This window comes from Homalodisca vitripennis, chromosome 2 (assembly GCF_021130785.1).
Source record: "Homalodisca vitripennis isolate AUS2020 chromosome 2, UT_GWSS_2.1, whole genome shotgun sequence".
Lineage (NCBI taxonomy): Eukaryota > Metazoa > Arthropoda > Insecta > Hemiptera > Cicadellidae > Homalodisca > Homalodisca vitripennis.
In genome coordinates, this window is record NC_060208.1 from 56,096,211 (window position 1) to 56,117,538 (window position 21,328).

General features: G+C 33.1%; 1 protein-coding gene across 1 annotated transcript in view; it reads left to right on the plus strand.

Moving 5' to 3' along the window:
• The window catches only part of LOC124353989 (UNC93-like protein MFSD11), a 62,630-nt gene extending 51,716 nt beyond the window's left edge, over window positions 1-10,914 (plus strand). The window contains exons 4-8 of the mRNA XM_046804093.1: window positions 894-1,159; window positions 2,574-2,699; window positions 4,380-4,548; window positions 8,061-8,235; window positions 8,860-10,914. Coding sequence (XP_046660049.1) covers window positions 894-1,159; window positions 2,574-2,699; window positions 4,380-4,548; window positions 8,061-8,235; window positions 8,860-9,006 — 883 coding nt within the window. The 3' untranslated portion in view covers window positions 9,007-10,914. The remainder of the gene's footprint in view (window positions 1-893; window positions 1,160-2,573; window positions 2,700-4,379; window positions 4,549-8,060; window positions 8,236-8,859) is intronic.
• Window positions 10,915-21,328: the final 10,414 nt, after the last annotated feature.

The following is a 21,328-nucleotide window of genomic DNA, read 5'->3' on the forward strand; positions in this document are numbered from 1 at the left end:
ATTGTAAAATTACTTACCCTATAATATATAGTAGATGAATTGTGATAAGTATTCTTAATACATAAAAAAGGAGGTCTCATTGGTCAAAAAATATTCATTGTATCTTTTTTCCATCAGCAATTGTTAAAATATTTATAGTTGATGGGATTGGACATATTGGCTTAAATATTTAGATGTGTGGCTAGGTTTGCTGTTGTAAGCATATATACAGTATATACCGGATGTCCCAAAAGGCCCCCCCCTCCCTTCTAACTTTCGAACGGAATTAAACAAACCAATATCATTTGGGGAATAGCTGTAGTATGTGAGATCCGGGTTCGAGTCCCGGTGGAGCAAGTATTTTTTGTGATTCAATCTTTTTTGAAATTAAATTTGGCTATTGCCATTTATACAAATTTAATTAATGTATATATATATATATATATATATATATATATATATATATACATACAAATTTAATTAATATAAATATATATTATATTAATAATTTTATGAAGTAAAGAGGATACTTGACAATCATTGTGATAAAAACATCTAATAAAGTATAATTTGTATATATGGTATATATATAATTTTTTTTTATAAACATTGAATCATAAAAAGTACTTGTTCCGCCGGAACTCGAACCCGGATCTCTAACTTGCCGGGTGAATGTGCTACCATTACACCACAGAGCCCTTACTATAATATATATATATATATATTGATAATGTTATGAAGTAAAGAGGGTACTTGAAAATCATTGTGACAAAAACATTGAATAAAACGATTGAAGTTTATTTGAAAGCAGATAAAATCTACTCATTCACAATGGAAATTTACTGTGTAAAAGAGACACTCAACCGATCTTTAACATAAACTGATTAACTTATCTGACCCAATAAATGTTTCAGCATGTTCTTTGGCAACATATTCGTGTCTTTTGCATTCCACAACAAGACTCAGATTGACGCCGGCACGCGCACGTTGGTGTTCAGCGTGTTGTGTGCGGTCTGTGGCCTGGGAGTTGTGGTGTTGCTGCTGCTGCCTCGGCCTCGGACCCACGATGGTGAATGTGTGCCACAAACTGAGGCTGCACCTCTGAAGGCTCTCAAAGGCGCTTTCACCCTCTTTCTTACAAAGGAGATGTTGTTACTTTGTGTAACTTTTCTGTACACAGGTTAGCTAAATGAGTTCTTTATTCATACTTCTTAATTAGTTTTTACAAGTTAGTGTCTAGACCAATCTTTGTTATTGTCTATATTCATTAAAAATAAGGTTGATTCTCACTGGTCACAAACAAAACTCTCTTGGAACAAGCATGAGAGGAGTAACTATTCAAAATCAGGTACACATTCAGTAAGAAAACAGCAATTAAAGCCATTGTTTAACTGAGTTAACCTATTTAAAAATGATATTTTGCTGTAAAAATCTTTTATTTTAACATAATATTTAAAAATAGAGGTTTGAAGTTGATTTATGACTTATTGGAAACATAAACTTCATTAACACAACTGTTAATAAAGGCACAACTTATGAATATGTAAAAGATAGGATAACAACAAATTATCATATCCTCAAGTGTGTATTACAATTGAAAATAAAGAAACTCCTGACTATAGCTGAAAAGAGGTCAACATTTTACCAAGATGGTTTTGTTATCTGTTAATGATGTTTTATACTGATAATGTATCTATCGTACAAGAGTTAAGTGTGAGGTTCCTACTCCAGATCCTTTGGCTGCTGTGACTTGGTTGGCTCAGTGCTGAGTACTTGTATTGTACAAAATACCTTTCTCTCCAACCATGTTTCTGAATAAACAGATGACCTAACACAAATTCTGAATATTATTTTCATAAAATATGGTTTTGTCTTCCCATATTCTCATGAACTCTATTGAGCAGTTAGTAAAAAAAGTAGTAGTCAGCTTCTTCTTTAAGTTTTTCAGCTTATGTTTGTATATTCACTTGATTTGTGAACGAATGTCCTTATTAAATATATATATACAGAATTCTTTGTCTTCAAACCCAAACACTGTACATAGTTTGACACTGTTAATAATAAAAAACACAAATCATTTTCTGACAAGTACTCATCATAATAAAACTTACTTTATATTGGAAACAAACACTCTTCTGCATAATCCCAATAAAGGACCTCCTTGTTACTGAACACAGATGGGTACAATGAGACAGTACCCATATTTGGGAAGAGGTACCCATATATTGGTGTGATGCCATGCCATGCCATTGAGTTGTGGAATCGATAATTCATCAAAATACAGTGGGCTATAAAATATCAATGTCTTTATTAATACTAGATTTTCTTGAAGTGTTTTGTGTTGTAGAACAATATATGCCTCATAATTTATACAAATAGTTTAGTTCATTAGATTTTCCCTATGATTCTCCATCATTACTCCTACCTTGCCCAATCCCATTGATAAATCAGCCACGTTAATGTAGGGAAAAACTACACAGATAAATGCTCATATTCATTGTTTGCACTGTTTGATGTACAAATTTATATATCTGAAATATATGATTTATGTTCTAACAAAATAGTCATCACTTATAAAGATTGGAATGTTTCAGGCTTTGAACTGTCTTTCTACAGTGGTGTGTACAGCTCTTGTATTGGTTTTACCAAGGAGCTGGGCGAAGGAGTCAAGACTTTGGTGGGTCTGTCTGGGATCTTCATTGGCTTCGGAGAAGTGCTTGGTCAGTATTTAACAGAGCTTTCACATATTATCCTATTGGTACATTTTCAAAAAAAATAACCCCACTTTTTACAATTACAGGATGAATCAGCTAAGGTATGGTATCCTAATGTATATTAGGAGAATGATTAGAGTTATAACAAAGAAACAAAATGCAATCCCACTAAATCACATACACTAGCTTCTCTCTTAACCGGTCACTTTTAAAACTGGTCACTGCTTTAACCACTCACCATTTTCAAGACAATGAGATCTGCTAAAAAAGGGCTGGTTAGAAAGTTTTACACCAGTAAAAATACAGTTTTAACCAGTCATGATGGCCGAAAATTAATATTAATATTAAATCAATTATATTTCAACTAAAGATTATGACTTATATGCAACATGAATGCTTTTATTTTTGACAGTCTTTTTTAATTGTCTAGAGTTTTCTTGGTGTGTTGACGTTCACAGTTTTTACAAATACAATATTGTAGGTTATGCTCAATTTACTATCAAGTGACTATATGATTGAGTGTTGTATACATATTGTAAGTGTATACGAGTACACGGTGTTATTTACAAACATTCTGTGTACATCCAACAATATATTTTTTGTTATTATTAGGTCATACATATATAAATTTAGCATTCTGGAAACTGTAATATAATGAGTTTTTGAGCACATTTGTTTATTCAGCCAAATTGTTATTTAGGAGGCAGATAATATGAGGTAGCCATTGGCAAGGTGAGTGGTCTATACAGATTCAGAAGCTTATTATCATGATCTGGCAAGCTCGTGTTCTGTTTCATACAGCCTGTGGTTCAGTAAATATTTCACTCCTGTTACCCTGCTAACGGTAACAGTATATTGAGGGAAGACGTTCAGAGAATTGAAAAGGTTCAGAACATCCGCTTTGTGTTTTCTCTGAATCCAGAACTCTGGAGACCATTTAAATGACACACAAGGTCTTGGGCTAAGAAAGTTGCAATATCTATGTGATAGATTGTTGCACAGAGACCAGGTCTCCCACCCCAGCAGCCGTCTTGACCATTAGCTTCACTTTTGCAGAGTGAGGCTTTAGGTGGGGACAAGAATCTTCTCTCACTTTGGTTCAAAAATGTTTAATGACCTCCCTAGGAACCTCAACAGTTGTTAGTTAATACTTGTCATCTAGTTGTAATTTTAAACATCATTACATTTTTTTCTAACCATATCTTACCAGATGTTAAATTTAACAAATATTGTAGATGGAGCTTATATTGGTCACTGTTAAATTACATTAAAAACATAAAACCAATATTTAATACATTTTATTGCTTTGTGAAGCCTTTCGATATCCAAGATATCACTTTTGTGAAGTGTCTGAAGAAGATATCTTGGATATCGAAAGGCCTCACAAAGCAATAAAATGTATTAAATATTGGTTTTATGTTTTTAATGTAATTTAACAAATATTGATGAAGTAATCCAGCAATTAAATACCAAGATGTTTTACCTTTCTTACTACCTTAAGATTAAGTAAGTTACAAAAATCTTTACTGTTTAATGAACATAAATACTACTATAAATAACTATTATAAATAAAAAAAATCATATTTAAATTATTTTATTAATTCCTGAACTAAAAAATAAATTCATTTATACATGTATATTTTTGCTTTTGCAAATGCTTAGATAGATAATTTCTTCTCATTACAGGAGGTGTGGTGTTCGGACTTCTTGGCACTCGAACCATCCGTTGGGGCAGGGATCCGATTGTGATCCTAGGATTCATCATCCATATGGTGGCATTTTTTATCATCTACCTCAACCTGCCAGACTCTGCCCCCTTTGGTGACACTCCAGAGAAGGCATACATACAGAGCAGGTAGATAAGATACTTCAGTAGATGTAGATGAATAAATTGTAAAACTCTTGCAACATACAGTTACTGATATTAAGTCAAGTTGAAAACAATTATTAAAAGATAATTAGCCATTCTACCTCAAATGGATTGATTACTAGTTACTATAAAAGTTGAAAGAACACATTTCATTGATGTTTTGGATTAACAAATGTTTAATTCATAGAAGACTTCCTCAAGAATAAGTGGCCATCACTGCTAGTCAAGTATAGAAATACGTAGAGGTCTGGGCCTACTACATAGGACTGCCAGCTAAGACTAAGTTGTAATTATTTGTGCTGAAGTGATCATACTACTGCTTGGGCTATGTCCGATACTTCTATGTACATTCATGCAAGTACAAAATAAATAAACTACATTATTATTCATCAGCCAAATTCAATACTTTTGATAGTTAAACATTTTTGTCACAAGATAATCTAGAAACTTTCAGTGATATTTATATTCTGTTTATGTAGAATATTAATGCCATAAAAACTCTACTAGATTTTGTTTAAAAGTTGGTTGAACTATTTTAAATCGAAATAGAATAATATATATGATATAAGGTGTATAAGTAAGGTTTGACAATCAGCTGGTACTTTGTAGCAGAACAAGTTTGACATCTGCCCACTCTTATCATTGCTACAAGGTCAAGCTACAATGATACTGAACTGTCAGACAGTAGCTCAATGGGTAGAGTGCTTGCTTTGTAAAGTGATGATAGTTGGAGGAATCTGGATGAAAACCGCCTGCAAGAATTGACTTTTTGCTGCACATTACCAAAACTTTATTAAATCAGTGAACATAATTAATTGAATGTTTCTTTCATAGTTTAGATTTGTGTGAATTTATTGAAATATTAGTGAACAATATAATAAACTGTGTGCTTTTATTCACTACTGATTTATTGGACTATTTGGTATTATCAATTCATGAGGTTTTATTATTTTAATGACTAGTTTTTATAACCAAGATATATAATTTATCTTTATAAATAAACGTACCTTAGTGTTTTTATCAATTACTATAAATTAGTGCCATTTTAAATTTAGTAACATATTTATCTGTATATTTAATTTTTTGAATAACTCAATGCATGTTTTATTTTACAACTTAGAAAATTGATTGAGTTAAATGTATGTTCAGTAACATACAGTACCTGTGTCGCTCTATCATGTAAATTGCACTGTTATTTTCTTTATGTTTGTCTATTTGTGATAGACAGTTACAAAATGATCTTGAGTGTCTAGACCAGGGTCTGGATTCTGATTGCCTAATTTTGCTGTCAGATTACGTTTGGCGTTGCAGGTTCTGATCAACCACAGTGAAGATGGTTTGATTGAACTTCTACTGATATACGTATTTCTTCTTGAGCATTTAAATAAACTGACTAAGGTAAACAAAAATATAACTGCAGAGAATTATCTTACAAAAATTATCTCTCTAAAAAGAAGATGTATTGAACAAAATTAATGATGGAAAATCAAAGAAGATGCAGAGAAAGAAAATGGTATAACTTTACAAAAAAACTAAGAAAAAATAGCTTGTTTAGAGTCATTGTTAAAAACTTATCTGAAGAAAACTATTGTAAAAAAAATTTTCTATCTGAATGACAACATAAACATATTAAATTTTGATATAGAAAACCTTAAAGCAAAAAACAAAAACCTTAGTAATGAATTGGCCTAGATGCAGATTCTTCTTGATGACAAGGGTTCGTTGAACCTTCTCCCTCAACTGTTGGCTTCCATGGGTAATGATGTATTTCCTACCTCTAACAGCTTTGAGTCTTTATCACTCTTAGATGACCTTGAGAAGAATTGTTCAAAATCCATCTTAGAAATTAATAATCTTCATAAACTGTCACAAAAGAAAAAAGACAAAAAGGAAAAATTACAAAAAGAAATAATTAAAAAATGTATCAGTTAGTCTGTATAGTGATAGCTATGGACACAACATGTATCGCCTCCTTGAAAAAGAATTTGGCTCTAAATCGTAAGCAATAAAACCATCAACGATTAAACTTGGTGCTCCTTTAAGTGAGGTAGTGAATGTATCGTCTACATTTAAGGACAATGACTGTATTGTTATTATAGGAGGTACAAACAATGTGTCTAGTTGTAGTAATGAGAGCGACATAGTGACTATATACTCTGATTTTAAATTTTGTAACCATATTCGTTAAGGTTTCTTTTGACACCTGAAGAAGAGAATGGATCCCAATACTTAACATATAGTGTTTAGTTTTTGTAACATATTGGCAAATGTAAAATATCTTGTAATGTTTTCAAATAATGATGGTTGACAATAACAGACAATGGTAATACTCGTATGTGATGCGATACCTGATAGTGGACAAGAACAAATACTCTACAATATTATCACGTCTGGTACAAATTAACTGCCTTTTAGACAAATAAACCGCAACTTGCACTGAATAGTAAATGGTTCTTTAGCATGAATTAATTTTGATCTCTGGTAACTGAAACCCAAACTTATGATGGTGATTACCCTGAGTACCAAAGGCGGTTCATGGCTGATGGCTGATGGTCGGATCACTGCCACAATCAGTCGGGCTGTATGTATTTATGGCTAGTATCTTTTAATCCTGTCTCGTTATGCACTTTCTTGGCTCATATCAGAGTAGAGTACTGAAACTCAAAGTGGATAAAGTACTTCTTTAAAAATTTAAAGAAAGGATTGACCAAACAAAATTCACTATTAAGTAATCAGGTAAAATTACGAGATAACATTAACAGTTATGAGATAATCTGGAAGATCTTAAATTATTAAAATTCACTAACAATTTCCTCTTGTAGTAAATCTTTATGTCCAACTTGAGAGGTCAAACAGTATACTTTAAATGTGACAATACAATTATCACACCTTTATAACCCTACAAAATTACACTGTCAGACCTCTTCAATGTTCCTACAGTTGTACAAATTTGCAAGTTATTATGTGTGGAGAAATAACAAATTTAAAGGAAAAGAATTCGCAAGGCTATTCAGAAGTAAAAAAGATTGCTTAAGGTACGGTTTGTATAATGCATCAAAATCACTAAATATTCAAACTAATTGCCATCACTTGGTGTTTTGCCTGGTTGGTAGTCATGTTGCTGTGGGACAAACACAGTTGTCATGTTTTTACTGTTCTACACTAGGCGGGAGAAACAATCTGTGTAGTTTTAATAATAAAAGGTTGTCTCCTATACTATACAAATATGAAATAAAATATAGAGAGTACTGACCTTGGTGATTAACATCATATAAATAATTTTATAACAAGTTCCACAAAGAAAGATATAGATGGAAAAAATATATTAATAAATATTAATTTCAATACCTAATTAAGTATTTAAAGAGATATTTGAATTATAAATTGATTTTGCATTGCTACATCCAGTATTTTCTGTGAACACAATATTCAAGACAAGTAGTTGAGTCAATTAAAATAGAATAATAATTATTGTAAGTTGGATTGTTTGATTGCAGTGCGATGTTGGCCATCTTCTGCAGTTTCCTGTTGGGTCTGGGTGATAGCTGTTTCAACACCCAGGTTCTGTCAATCCTGGGTGGGATGTACCCTGATGACAGTGCTCCAGCCTTTGCTATCTTCAAGTTCACCCAGTCATTATCAGCTGCTGGCAGCTTCTTTTACAGCAACCAGGTGAGATCTTTGAGTCAACCCACTCTGCCACTCTGCACTTCAATAACATTTGGCTCCAATGTAATATTGATGAGGAATATCAGAGAATATTCCTTGATGTTTGAGATAAAAATTAGGCTGGTTTGAATGTACAATTGGCGAATGTAATGTTGATGACTGGAAAATCTAAAACAGAGTAAATTAGTGGAGCCTTTTTTAATATGGCTTTAATTATGCTTATAGCAGCTCTAATGCGTAAGCTGAAGTCCCACCCTAGCTAAGGATCCCATTGCTAATTTAAGCCTATATTCATATCACCTATCTGGTAATTATCTCTCCCTCCTCTGGTTTTTTGACCCTATTTATTATCCTAGACATGTAAAACAATATTGATATCTTCATTATGGTTTTTTTTTCAAGAAAATTTTATAAATTATTCTTTTTAGCGTGATATTTTCAGAATAACAACAGTAAAATATGGTCATACTAAAAAAAACAACATTTTCTAAAATTTGATAATCTTAAAAGAATTAGATCAGTACTGGAAATTGTCTTAGCTGTTTTGTAATTTTCAGATTTTTAACCATAATTTACGATTAATTTATATTTTAAATGTTTTGTCTCTACTGAATTTATGTTTTTTAGGTGGGACTACACATGCAGCTGTACATGTTGGCTGCGTGGGGTACTGTGGGGACCTTTACGTTCTGTCTAGTCGAGGGCATGAACAGGCGTCTGCAGGCATACACCCCCTCATCTGTCGTTGTGGTATCAGATCCCAAACAGAAATAGGGCATGCAATAGTTACCTGAGAGGACAGAAGGGAATCTTTACAGAGGCGTACTGGTTTTGTATGTTGGTTTTATTCATGTACAAACATTTCAATGTGATTCATAGGTGTTTGTTTGCCATCCTAGATCAAATACATTTGAGAAAATGTAGAATATTTTGAAGTGTTCCATCACTAACAACAAAGCTAAAACTGCCATATCAATTGAAAAAAAAAAACAACGAAGTTACACGTTTAAAAAGTGATAGAACTAAAATTAATTTATTAATAAGGTAGTTTTGGGCTGTTACAGAATTTGGTGATTCCATTCAACTGAACTGGTGATAAGAAATGTACTATTTACCAAGCAACTAATTCATTATTAGTAATATTTACTTAATTTTGAAAAATTATAATAATTATGTGTTTACAATGTCATGTCTTTATTGCATTCAGTAGGAATCCTCACTGGCAAAGATTCTTTGACCAATTTTCAGTATCATTGATTCTTGGAATTTTATCCTCTGAAGGTGCTAATATGTAAGACACTTGTTATGAAACATTTTAAAGACATAAATTTGCATACTTGTTTACTAAGACAAATGTAAATAGAAAATTACAGTGCGTAGATTTAAACCATGTATTACTGAAATTTTAATCTTTGAATAAAAATTACAAACAATCAAAAGAGGTTAGCCTACATTAAAAACAGCATTTATGATTTTATTTTGAGGATTGATTTTTTAGCTATACATATTTGAATGTATAACAAACAATAAAGATATTGATATAGCCTAGACCAACAATAAATTACTGTACCAAACAAAAGATGAAGTCTTGAGACAATTATTATCTGTTGGGTCAGTTGCAAATACAAAACTGTAAGATTGAGCAACTTCAAATACAAGAAAATTTTATGAATTTTCCTGAAAGACTTTTGATGATTTTTTATACGTAGGTGATAGAGATGTTTTCCAATTTTATATAATAAGTAAAAATAGATAGTTTTTGTGTAATTTTGTCTTCCAACCCTTTTGTGTCTGTAAATATCCTGTATATTATTGTAAATGTAAAATGGTATTAATAAATGTCTTAGGTTTTTATTTTTATGTTTATGATTATTTAAGTAGATCCATCCTTATGGAGATATATTAATATATTTATACAATTCAAACTAGGATCTTTATCAAAGATATATTTATTTTAAATAATAGATATAATAATATATATTTAAAATAAAAATAGAACTCATTACTTTGTGATTTAAAATAAAATGACAGGTATGTTTCAATATTTAAAAGTAAAATTAACAAAATACAAATATGAGATGCGTTTGGAAAGTAAGTAGCCTACCATTTCACCATAAACCACAACGTCACTGTGTTCGGCACTTGTTTCTTAATTTCATCATCTCCAAACTGATGCCATTACAATTGACTAATCTTATTTTGTTTGCTATGGTTGTTTAAGATTTTCAAAACGATGACCCTACTCGCTGTCTGATTTGATTTATTATTTGGTTTTTGAATGCAAGTAATGTCTAGGCAGCAGAAATTCATAATCAGATTACAGAGATTAACAGTGAAAGTGAAATTAGTGATGGAATTGTGCAAATAGTTTCTGAAGTTCAATGAAGGGATTATTATTTTTCATATTCTTTTCATATTATTTTTTACTGTTTCCTAAAAATGTACCCTTTTAGTGCTACTATCTCCAGCCTACTAGTGTATCTAAGAGTGCCAACCAATTTTACCAAACATGTAGTAGTTTTGGAAAAGATTATAATATATTTATTTTAAGAAATAATTTGAAAGTTTTTGAAATGTTTTGTTAATTACAAAATAGTAAACAGACGTACATAAAATATCTTTTCCAACTATGTAAATATAAGACCAAAAAATCAATAAATTGTAAAAATAGTTCATTTGTAACATGTTTTGAGTTTTATCCACAATACTAATATACAACACTAGCAGATACCAGCAGCTGTGCACGCAATTTCGTAGTTTTTGCACCTGTATGAGCATTTCTAGCTCGAGTGAATTATATTTCCGACGCTAATGTTGAATTTGCCTTCTTCCCATGATCAAGAAAAAATATTAAAAAGTGTATATTTATGGTCATTGTAATTTACATCAATGTTAATAGTTTTTGTTCCATTGCTGATTTTGCCTCTTTTCCGATCAAGAAAATACTGAAATAATGAATACTGAGTAATGAAAATTACATCATGATGGTCATTATTGCTCATATTTATAAAATGAATTTGGACAATTTAAAATTTTTGGTAGGCTGAGGTGCCTTGCAAACCACAACAAAATTATAAAAATACGCCTGCTACATGTACATGTACTTTATTATAAAGTGGTCTAACACTCAAGCTTTAAGTTCAACTAGAAATTTATTTTAAAGACAAATATCATTACTCATCATAAATTAGCACCTGCAAATAGTGTTTGGATATTTAATATACGTAACTGTCTTGTAATTACAAAAATTGAAAACTACATACAAATTTTTATAATGATCAATCAAATATTTTCTATAAATGTTGTATACACAAACATTCTCATATATATATATATATATATATATATATATATATATATATATATATATATATATATATATAATATCTACACAACACATACACATAATAGAATGGAATTCAAATTAGATGTCTTAAGTATTGTTTGTTACATTTACTAAACAAAATTAAATTATATAAATCAGCATGAAGTAACAACTCTATAAACTGGCATTTTGTATTATTTAAAATTGTCTCCTAAGGCTGTATGTTACTTGTATACCATTGTAAATCCTAAAGACTTTTAATTAGTTTGTAACATTTTAATAAGACTGTAAATAAAATAATGTGCAATATTAATTAATGTGTTTATTTGGTTTACTAACCTTGTCTCATCCAGTTTCCATTCACAAATAGTTTTAAGAAGTACTAGTAGCAGGAAAAACAGTAATACAGGCTGCTAAGTTATATAGTATCTTAGACTACAAAGTTATGAAGTATTATCATCTCTGGAAGTAATATTGTCAGTGTTACAGTAAAAATCCATGTTATTAAATATATTCAGAGTTTTAATTCATTAAAAATCTCATATTATAATGTTATAATATGAATAACATTAATATTATTAATGTTATTCATTAAAAAACTAACCATTCTCACTTCATTAAACATAACAAAGAATTTGAACTTTGTACAAAATCCAACTTTGTTATTTATGTAAAAACCCTTTGATTTATTGTTGATTTATCGCCAACGTTATACTGGTATAACATTTAATGATTTTTCGTTATTTATTAATCAAAGTAGATTTTTTTCTCTTATAATTCACACTCATAGGTTAAAAAAGGCTTTTATTATAATTTTTGGTGGCCCAATATATTTGAAAAGCCTTCGATAAGTTAATATTAAGGACCCAACAGAGCCTTCTTAAAATCGTGTCATTATCCACCTGTCTGTTTGATAACTCGTGATCACACAGACAGTTTCTAGGTCATAGAGACTAGAAACTTGGTACATAGGTTCATCTTGATTCAAGAATTGCTATTGTTTTTTGGAGCAAAGGGCATTGGTCTAAGGGTAGTCTGTCTGTGTCAGTCTTGATAAAAGGTCCCAGAGACTTCAAATTTGGTAGATAGGAAGAAATTTGGTACCTTGGTCTAAGAATTGATTTTGAAATCAAACGACATTATGTCAGTGTCTGCCCATCTATGCAATAATAAATTAACAGAAAGGTTTCACAAGTTTGAAACTTAGTACATAGGTTCATTTCAGTCCAAGGAAGAACACTGTTGATTTTGGGGTTATAAATTCAAAGAGCGTTCTATCTGTCTGTTCTTTTTTCTATTATAACACATAGAAATTTCCTACGGAACAAAAGCAATTAAGATTAGTGTATACAAAATAGTTTTGTCTTAAAGGCTCATACACACTCTTTACAAATTAACTTGTTTGCAGGGTGCGCTACTCACTCACAATGGACTTTGGTGTGTCGTGTAATAACCTTCAGAAGGATTGAGTGGGCGATTAACTCATTTAGTCTATATAAAGCTCCTGGGGAGACGGAGTGAGACCGGTTTGCTTGCAGCGGAGATTGGATTGAGAAGGCACTAGCAGTGAAAGAAGTAGCCATAGGTGTTTTTCTGGACATTGAAGGAACTTTTGACAATACTGGCACTCAGGCGAGATAGGTTGGCTACTACCACCCTTACAGCAGCGAGCATAAGTGCAAAGACTACAAGGGTCTGTTCCCAGGGTGGCGTACTTTCTCCTTTTCTGTGGAATTTAGTTGCAGACGACCTGCTAGTGTCTTTGAACATCAGTGGTGTCTGCACAGGGGTATGCAGATGACATTGTGATTCTTGTGAATGGCAAGTTCAACACAACAGTCACGGAACTGACCAATGCTGCTCTGAACATGGTGAGAAACTGGTGTGATGGGATGGGTCTTAGTATCAACCCCACCAAGGCTGCCGTGGTTACCTTTACAAGAAGGCATTAATTGGAGGGTATTGGTCCATTCTTATTGAAAGGCTCCTCCATTGAGTTAAAGGACCTGGGCGTAATCCTTGATAGGGTCCTGAACTGGGGACCCTATCTGGAAAGGGTTATCACTAGAGGGAAATGGTCTTTGATGCAATGCAGAAATGTGATAGGTGAGGTCTTGGGGACTTAAGCTGAGGCTTTTGTATTGGCTTTATGTCTCTGTGGTTAGACCTGCAGTAATTGTTTGGTGGCTAAAATGGAGGCCAAGATGGCGGTAGCTAGTCTGGCTAGCATCCAAAGGATGGCTTGCCTTGTTGTCCCTGGGATTTTTCAAAGTGCGCCGGGTACAGCTTTAGACTGTTGTCTCAACCTAGGCTCCCTACACATTGCCATTCAGGCTATGGCGAGAAGGAATGCCTACTGTCTTCAGCAGGCGGGACTTTGGTCAGCCTCAGGCTGCAACAGGGGGCACCGCAGAATTAGGATCCTGATTCAGAGAAATGCTCTGCAAATGATCTCTAAAAATGTTTTTCACGTATTTGATTAGTATCTCATTATATGGATCCTGATCAATAAAATAAATTTAGATTCGATTTTAGTAATACAAAAAAAAGGATGGCTCTTAACAAAAAGTGGTACATGCGCTGGAATTGTGGAAGTGAGACCGTGTAGGGTGCTGGTGTCCCTATGGGTCCGTATTCCACAGTCTTTCAAGCAGATGTCACAGCCATAATTGAATATGCTCGTGAGAATCTTCGTCTGCGGTATAGAAGTGAGACGATTAGGATTTTCACAGATAGCCAAGGATGTCCAGCCAACTTCAATCATGTAATTTCAATATAATTCCCCTACTTTTTTAAAGTACATATCTGTAAAATTCCAGAACTATCAAATCAAAAATTGTAGTCTTCGTGAGTTTATTTCAAAGCTAGATAATGTTTTGTTACTACTTTAAAAAAACTTGTCTGGTACATTAACATGTATTCTTTTTTTTAATTATGTCATGTACAAGTAATTAATTGGTAGTTCAAAGTATAACAAGTTCTTAGTTATTTCTCACAACACAGTTTGTATGGAACATTTTAATTTGATTAATTCTTTGAATAATAATAATAATAAAATATGTTAGTACTCTGATTACTTAAAACACTGAAAATGGAAACCCATGTATGAGCAAACATTTGACTTAATCCGTATGACATATTCCTATTCAAAGTGTAAATACAGAAAAAAAATATTCAATCAATATTTATCTTTTACAAATGTCATCCTACATAAAGTGTTATTTAGTTTTGGGGTAATGCCATCTGTGAACTCTGCTGTTTAGTTTTCACCTTTTACAGAAAGAAACCAGTCCACAAATAACAAGAAGTAAATTTTAATTTAGGAATAAAACATTTAACGCACATTTGCTGTACTGCATTTAGCAAAAACTAACCAGTGTTGGTTCTCTGTTTACTTGGCCAATAAGGCATTCAGCACAAAAGTCTCAAAATGAGTTGGTTCTATTCAACTGATTTCATATTTTATAGTCATCATCTCTTGTATTTAATCTCAGTTAATAAAAGAAGTGGCTAGTAAATAATTAATAATAGTTCAAATTAAATTAAATAATAATTAAAATTTACTTCTTGTTATTTGTGGAGTGGTTTCTTTCTGTAAAAGATGAAAACTAAACAGCCGAGTTCACAGATGACACTATACCAAAACTAAATAAAGTATGGGTCGGTTCCTTCCTGCTAAATGCCATCCAAATAGGATGTTAAAGGAACACTTTATGTAGGATGACATTTGTAAAAGATAAATATTAATTAAATATTTTTTCTGTATTTACACTTTAATTCAATGGTTGTTACATGCATTATGCTTGTAGTGCGAGTAAAGTTGAAGGACACATTATTTAATATAACAATAAAATAAAAAACATTAGTATTAGTGCTCTCACAATACACTAATTTTATTTTTGGTGTATTAATTGAGAAGTATTAGGGAGAATGTTTAAATATTTCTTCAAAAGTACTACTCTCTTAATTAACTTAATTTTAATGATAATAGCAGATACAGGCACAAAATGAGACAAATATTGATATTTTATTTATAAACTAGCTGTTTCCCGCGGCTTCGCACACTTTTCGTAAGTTTTGCCCACGTATGAGCACTTCGGGTTGAAGTGAATTATACTGTATTTCCAACGCCAATGTAGATTTTACCTTGATGTCACGATCAAGTAAATCTGTCAAAAATGTATTGTACATGCACATGTACTTTATTACAAAGTGGTCTACCACTCAAGCTTTAAGTTCAACCAAAAATTTAGTTTAAAGACAAATATACATCATAACTTATCGCCTTCAAATAGTGTTTCACTGTTTAATATACGTATCTATCTCGTAATTGCAGTTTATAATGTGCAGGCGCTTTGAAAACTTTTTTTTAATGCGCCGCCTGGTGGCGAGTTACATCAATGGACATAGCGTATAAACCTTCTCCGTGAAAAAATATATATAGATACAAATTTTCATAATGATCGGTCACATAATTTACGATTCCATAAAGGACAAACACACAAACATTCATTTATATATATATATAGATTACAATTAATACTAATACTAGTCTAATACTAATCTAATTAAGCATGTTCAAATATGAGAACAGTGATATAATATGGAAAAACAAAGGAGAAAATAAACTGCAAACTTCAACCAAGTTTATACTGTAAAAAAAATAATTTGACATGGCCATAAAACATTACTTGAGTAATATAATTAAAGCACATACAAACACAAGCGTGATGTTAATGACAAAATTTGATGCAGAAGAATTGATATAATTATCAACCCACTGAGAGAGAGCCGATGCCTGAGGGGTAGAAGTCCACATTTGCTTCTGGGCAATGGCTGGGATGACAACAGAGATCAACTGTTCTTTCAACCTCTGGTCTACAGTGGAATTGTTCAGTATAGACGTCACCTGCATGACAATGGAATTATGTTTATATTGATAATAATAATATATTGTATAATATATAAAAAAATTAAATTATTACCTCCTAAGGAAAAGATGGTTCAGCTTATTGAAATCCTCTTCGAATTTAATGTTAGCCAGAACTGATAAAAAGCATGTTTTCATACCATGAATCTTTAACTCAAAGGAGGAATCTAGCTCAGCGAACACATAAGACCAATAAAGGGGTATGTACTGTACTAGAGCAATCATTACACTTTATGCCAATTCCACCGTCTTTGTAGTGGATAGAAAGAAAAACCCGTGCACACTTTTCAAATGAACTGCAATTTATAGAACTTCGGATTGGGATACCATTGTCAAATTTGACATGCTTATTCACTATTAGTGTCTGACAATAATTACATGTTTAATTAATAATCTCTATATATTTTAAACATATGTATGACCTTTTATTTTTATCTACAAATTTTATTATTTGATATGTAAAATTTTAAAGCCTTTACAAATTTTAAAATTTGATCAGAGAAGAAATCAAACCGAGAAATTTAGAAATTGCTATGGAATTAATTGCACTTGGTCCTTTTCTTTGCTTACGGAGGGATACTATACTCTAGATGGATAAGGTCAGGGCCTATTATTTTATATAAATTAAATTAACACGTTAAACTACATTTAAATACTTGACAATAGAATTTATTTAGAGGAAAGTTAAAATTTGTTGGAAATATTTTGGTGTAATTGGCTTAGCTTATCGAATGCTTATGCTATAATCTTTTATAAGTGGAATAGTACGCTAAAAATTACAATGCTGTGTCCAGTATCATCTCAACTCGAAGCGCGGATACCGCTGATAGCGACATTACACATTACAGTGCCTGGTTTCACCAAGGCCAAGCCAAATTCCAACAGGTAAAGTATCAAAACATGCTCGAAGCGCGAATACCGCTGATAGCGACATTACACATTACAGTGCCTGGTCTCACCAAGGCCAATTCCGCCAGATAAAGTATCACACTATGCTAGAAGTTTGGATAAGACCGACAGCGGCATTACACATTACAGTGCCTGGTCTCACCAAGGCCAATTCCGCCAGATAAAGTATCACACTATGCTAGAAGTTTGGATAAGACCGACAGCGGCATTACACATTACAGTGTCCGATCTCACCATGGCTAAACCGAATTTCACAGTTATTAACCCGTTTCTGCCCAAATTATTTTTTTTGTCAGATTTTTTTGGTGGCCTTTGGTTATTTGCTTTATTATCAGTTATTTACTATAGTTTTAGTATGAAATATGTAAAATTTAATAATAACAATAAATTATAGCATGTCGACATATGTCGACAGTGGGCATGAACGGGTGCAGTTAGAGAATAGAGGCTAATGTAGACATTTGTCGACAGTGGGAATAAAAGGGGTGGTTTTAAAATAAGTTAAAAAATGAAATAATGATGCTTTTATTGTTCCATTACAGTATTTATGAATAGATTACATATCAGAAAGGATTGTATAAGAGATTACTTCCTCAGGAAGTATGGAAAGCCTCCGCACAAAGCACATGGCATCCAACTTGACAAGTCTTGCACCGTTTTCCTTGTTGCTTTGGAACACAGTGCGCAGCGAATTTGCTTTTGAACTGTTTCTAAATGATGATCTTTTCCACTGAATCGGATTTCAGGCAACACCCTACTGGATACTGTCTGGCTTGGCCGTCCTGCAGAGGATCGATGGCTTGTGCATGTTCGCATGTACGTACGGACAATGTAAGCGGGTGAATCCAAGAAGATCTAATTGTTCTTCAGCTCCTTTTGGCGTCATTCTGTATAAAATCCAAGCATTATTCATACTCACATTCAGCATGTATGCAACCATTGGCCAATACCACTTTTTGTTGCGAATATGAATACGGTAGGTAGATACATTTTCATCATCTAGCCTATCCACACCCACCCATATTCATATTGTACCCAATTGACACAGTTTGGCTGTGGCACAACGATGTGTTTTTTATTGCTAGAGGACCAACGCTTTGCTTTCCCCTCAGGATGAACGCCTGTTGCTGTCGACGCTATAGTAAAAAACACTGTTGTCCATGTATCTTACAAGTGTTATGTTGGTGTCTGTGTCAGTTAATTTGATGGAAAGTACCTCTTGGTTCTTTCTTGAGATCTTGAGGTTTACGAAGAGGGGCAATCCTCAACTCTGTCTACCCTTATGGTCCCTGTACCATGATATCCCCCTGTTTTTTAACGCTTCAAGCAGTTTTAAAGATGTAAGAAGTTGTCGAAAAACAAACTATATTTTCTGTCCTGTGGGAGTTTCAGATATAAGATCAATGACAACTGAGCCTCCCACACCGAGCTCAGGAATAGTTGCTCCAGTCGCTTTGCCCTGATACGGTTCCGCTTGAATAGCGTAGCCTAACCTTGTAGCTAATATCCAAACTTTATATCCGAATCGGATAGGCTTCCATGGATATGTTGTTTCAACCCGTGCCTTCCAAAATAAGGTACCATGGATTCATCAATGGATAAGTAAATGTCACCTGGGAAGTAACGAAGCCATCGCTCGTTCAGCATGCACATAACAGAGCGAACTTTGGCAAACTTGTCATCTTTGTCTAATTTATCATTTTCACAGAAGTGAATGTTTTTTCAAGATATCCTGAAAACGATTACGTGAAATTGCACGTGAAACTGCTTCATGATGTGTGTCCTCTGCCGTTTCCCAGTACATTCTGTAACGAGCCATAGTGTTGTATCCTGATAGATAGAAAAAGAATGGCGAAAAACAGACGTATTTCATTTTTTGATGTAGAAAAGTTTATGTTTCCTTTTTCTAGGGAATATTGATTAGTGCAAATAAACAATGTACTCTACGACCTCGTCATCAAAAGAACATTTCAAACAGTTCTACAGGAGAATAATCATTTGACAAGAAATTCGCACGAGTAAACTCTATAGAGCTTACATCTGCAATAGTCTTTTTCTTCCCATGTACGTTTTGACTTATTTCCTTTCACCTTCTTTTTTGTTCTAACATCTTTTATTTGTTTTCTTTTTTTAGTTCTGCTCTCTAACGTATTTTTACTAACTTTTCCTTGGGTTTTCTTCTTCAAAAAACAACATCTACGCTTACTACACTGTCATCTTCGTCCACAGGTTCCTCAAATTTCTTATCTTCTACTTGTTCCACTTCTTCTTGGTCACTTTTTTCTTCAGGTATTCCACCAATTCTTATGTGTAACTAACCCATCTTCAGTTAATTTTCTTCCTATCAGCTCACCACCAGCTCTGAGTTGGTTGCCAGATAAATGATTTATGTTGCCACTATCATCGTCATCGGAATCACAGTCACTGAGGGCTGGATTATCTGGTGGCTCAATTAAAAAATGTTGGATCTATAATATTTTCACTCTCTTCCAATATATTAGCGATGTCAGCTACCGTCAACCTAAAAAAAAACAATTTTGTTGTAATGGACATCGACCCCTACCGCTGGTGCCCCACTGTCGACATTTGTCGACATCAATATTTATGATATGTAAAATCGATACCCTAAAACAATATTTTACACGTTCAACACAGTAATACGTCATACACATATCTTATATCACTATAAATAGCGTACGGTAAATAATATTATTATTTACAAGGTTGTAATACACTTACCTGTCTATCAGTGACATAGTGAGGCTGAGAGTCAATCAGTAGAGTTGTTGACACAAAAAGCACCAAACTAGCCACTGCGGCGGGCGCATCAACTGCTAGTTCAGAGATACCAACATAACAGCGGGATATTATCGTAAGAGTCCTAGACAATTCAAAATTTCCCACAAAAAAATATTAAGTTGCGTGTCGACAAATGTCGACAGTGGGAAGAAACGGGTTTAAACATCTGAACTTGATTTTCTTCTCAAATGTTATCTTAATTCATGCCTAAGACATGTACCTGACACCAGTCTTGTTTCAACGATTAAGGCTTGAAATATATAAATACAGCGCGAAATCTACGTTTGAGGTTGCTAAGGTATATGTCTGTCCAAGGTATCACTCATGCAGGAACCGATCATTATTTGATCTTACCTAGTCTTAGGCATAATAAGTTAGTGGTTTGAGCGTGATGATATGAAAATATCCTGTAATACTTAACTCCAAAAATCCGGAACACACACACAATCTATCGCAAAAAATAAAGGACTAACACACTAAATACAGGACATTATAAAAGTGTTAACAAGTTATTGATATTTGTACTCACATATGATATTTGTGATTCTTGCGTAATCATTTCAGATATGGTAGCAATGACGGCAGAGATCCTGGTGCCTAAGCTGCAATATGACAAAGAAAGTTATTATTTGGTATATATATATAGCCTGCAGCCCAAGGCCAAGGCCTAGTCAGCCTAGGGGTTAAATCCGGCACTTATTACTTCATTAAAACTATATCACCTGGGGGTAGTCACTCTCGTTGATACACGCTACTGAGGCTACATGCTTCAAATGAGAGGTAAGGCGAGAGGCTAGAACTGCTTCATATTAAAGTTAACCCCTCCCCATAGCATCCCCTAGGCTAGCTGGATCCCGGATTCTTGCTGTCCTTCCCGCTTTTATTTAGGTTAAGTAGACCTAAGAGTCCAGAACAAGGATTACCTAAGACATTTTATTTGTTATTTACTACGTTTTGTAAGTCATTAATAACGTAGATTTCTACAAATAGCGCGAGTGTAATAGTTGTGCTTCCAAAGTGGGCAAGAGCCGGTAAAATGTTAATAATAATATTCAATGCTTATATAGTCCTAAATAGGTCTGTAGAGATAACCAGTCATATTTTAACTATATTTGGACCATAGGACGAAATGG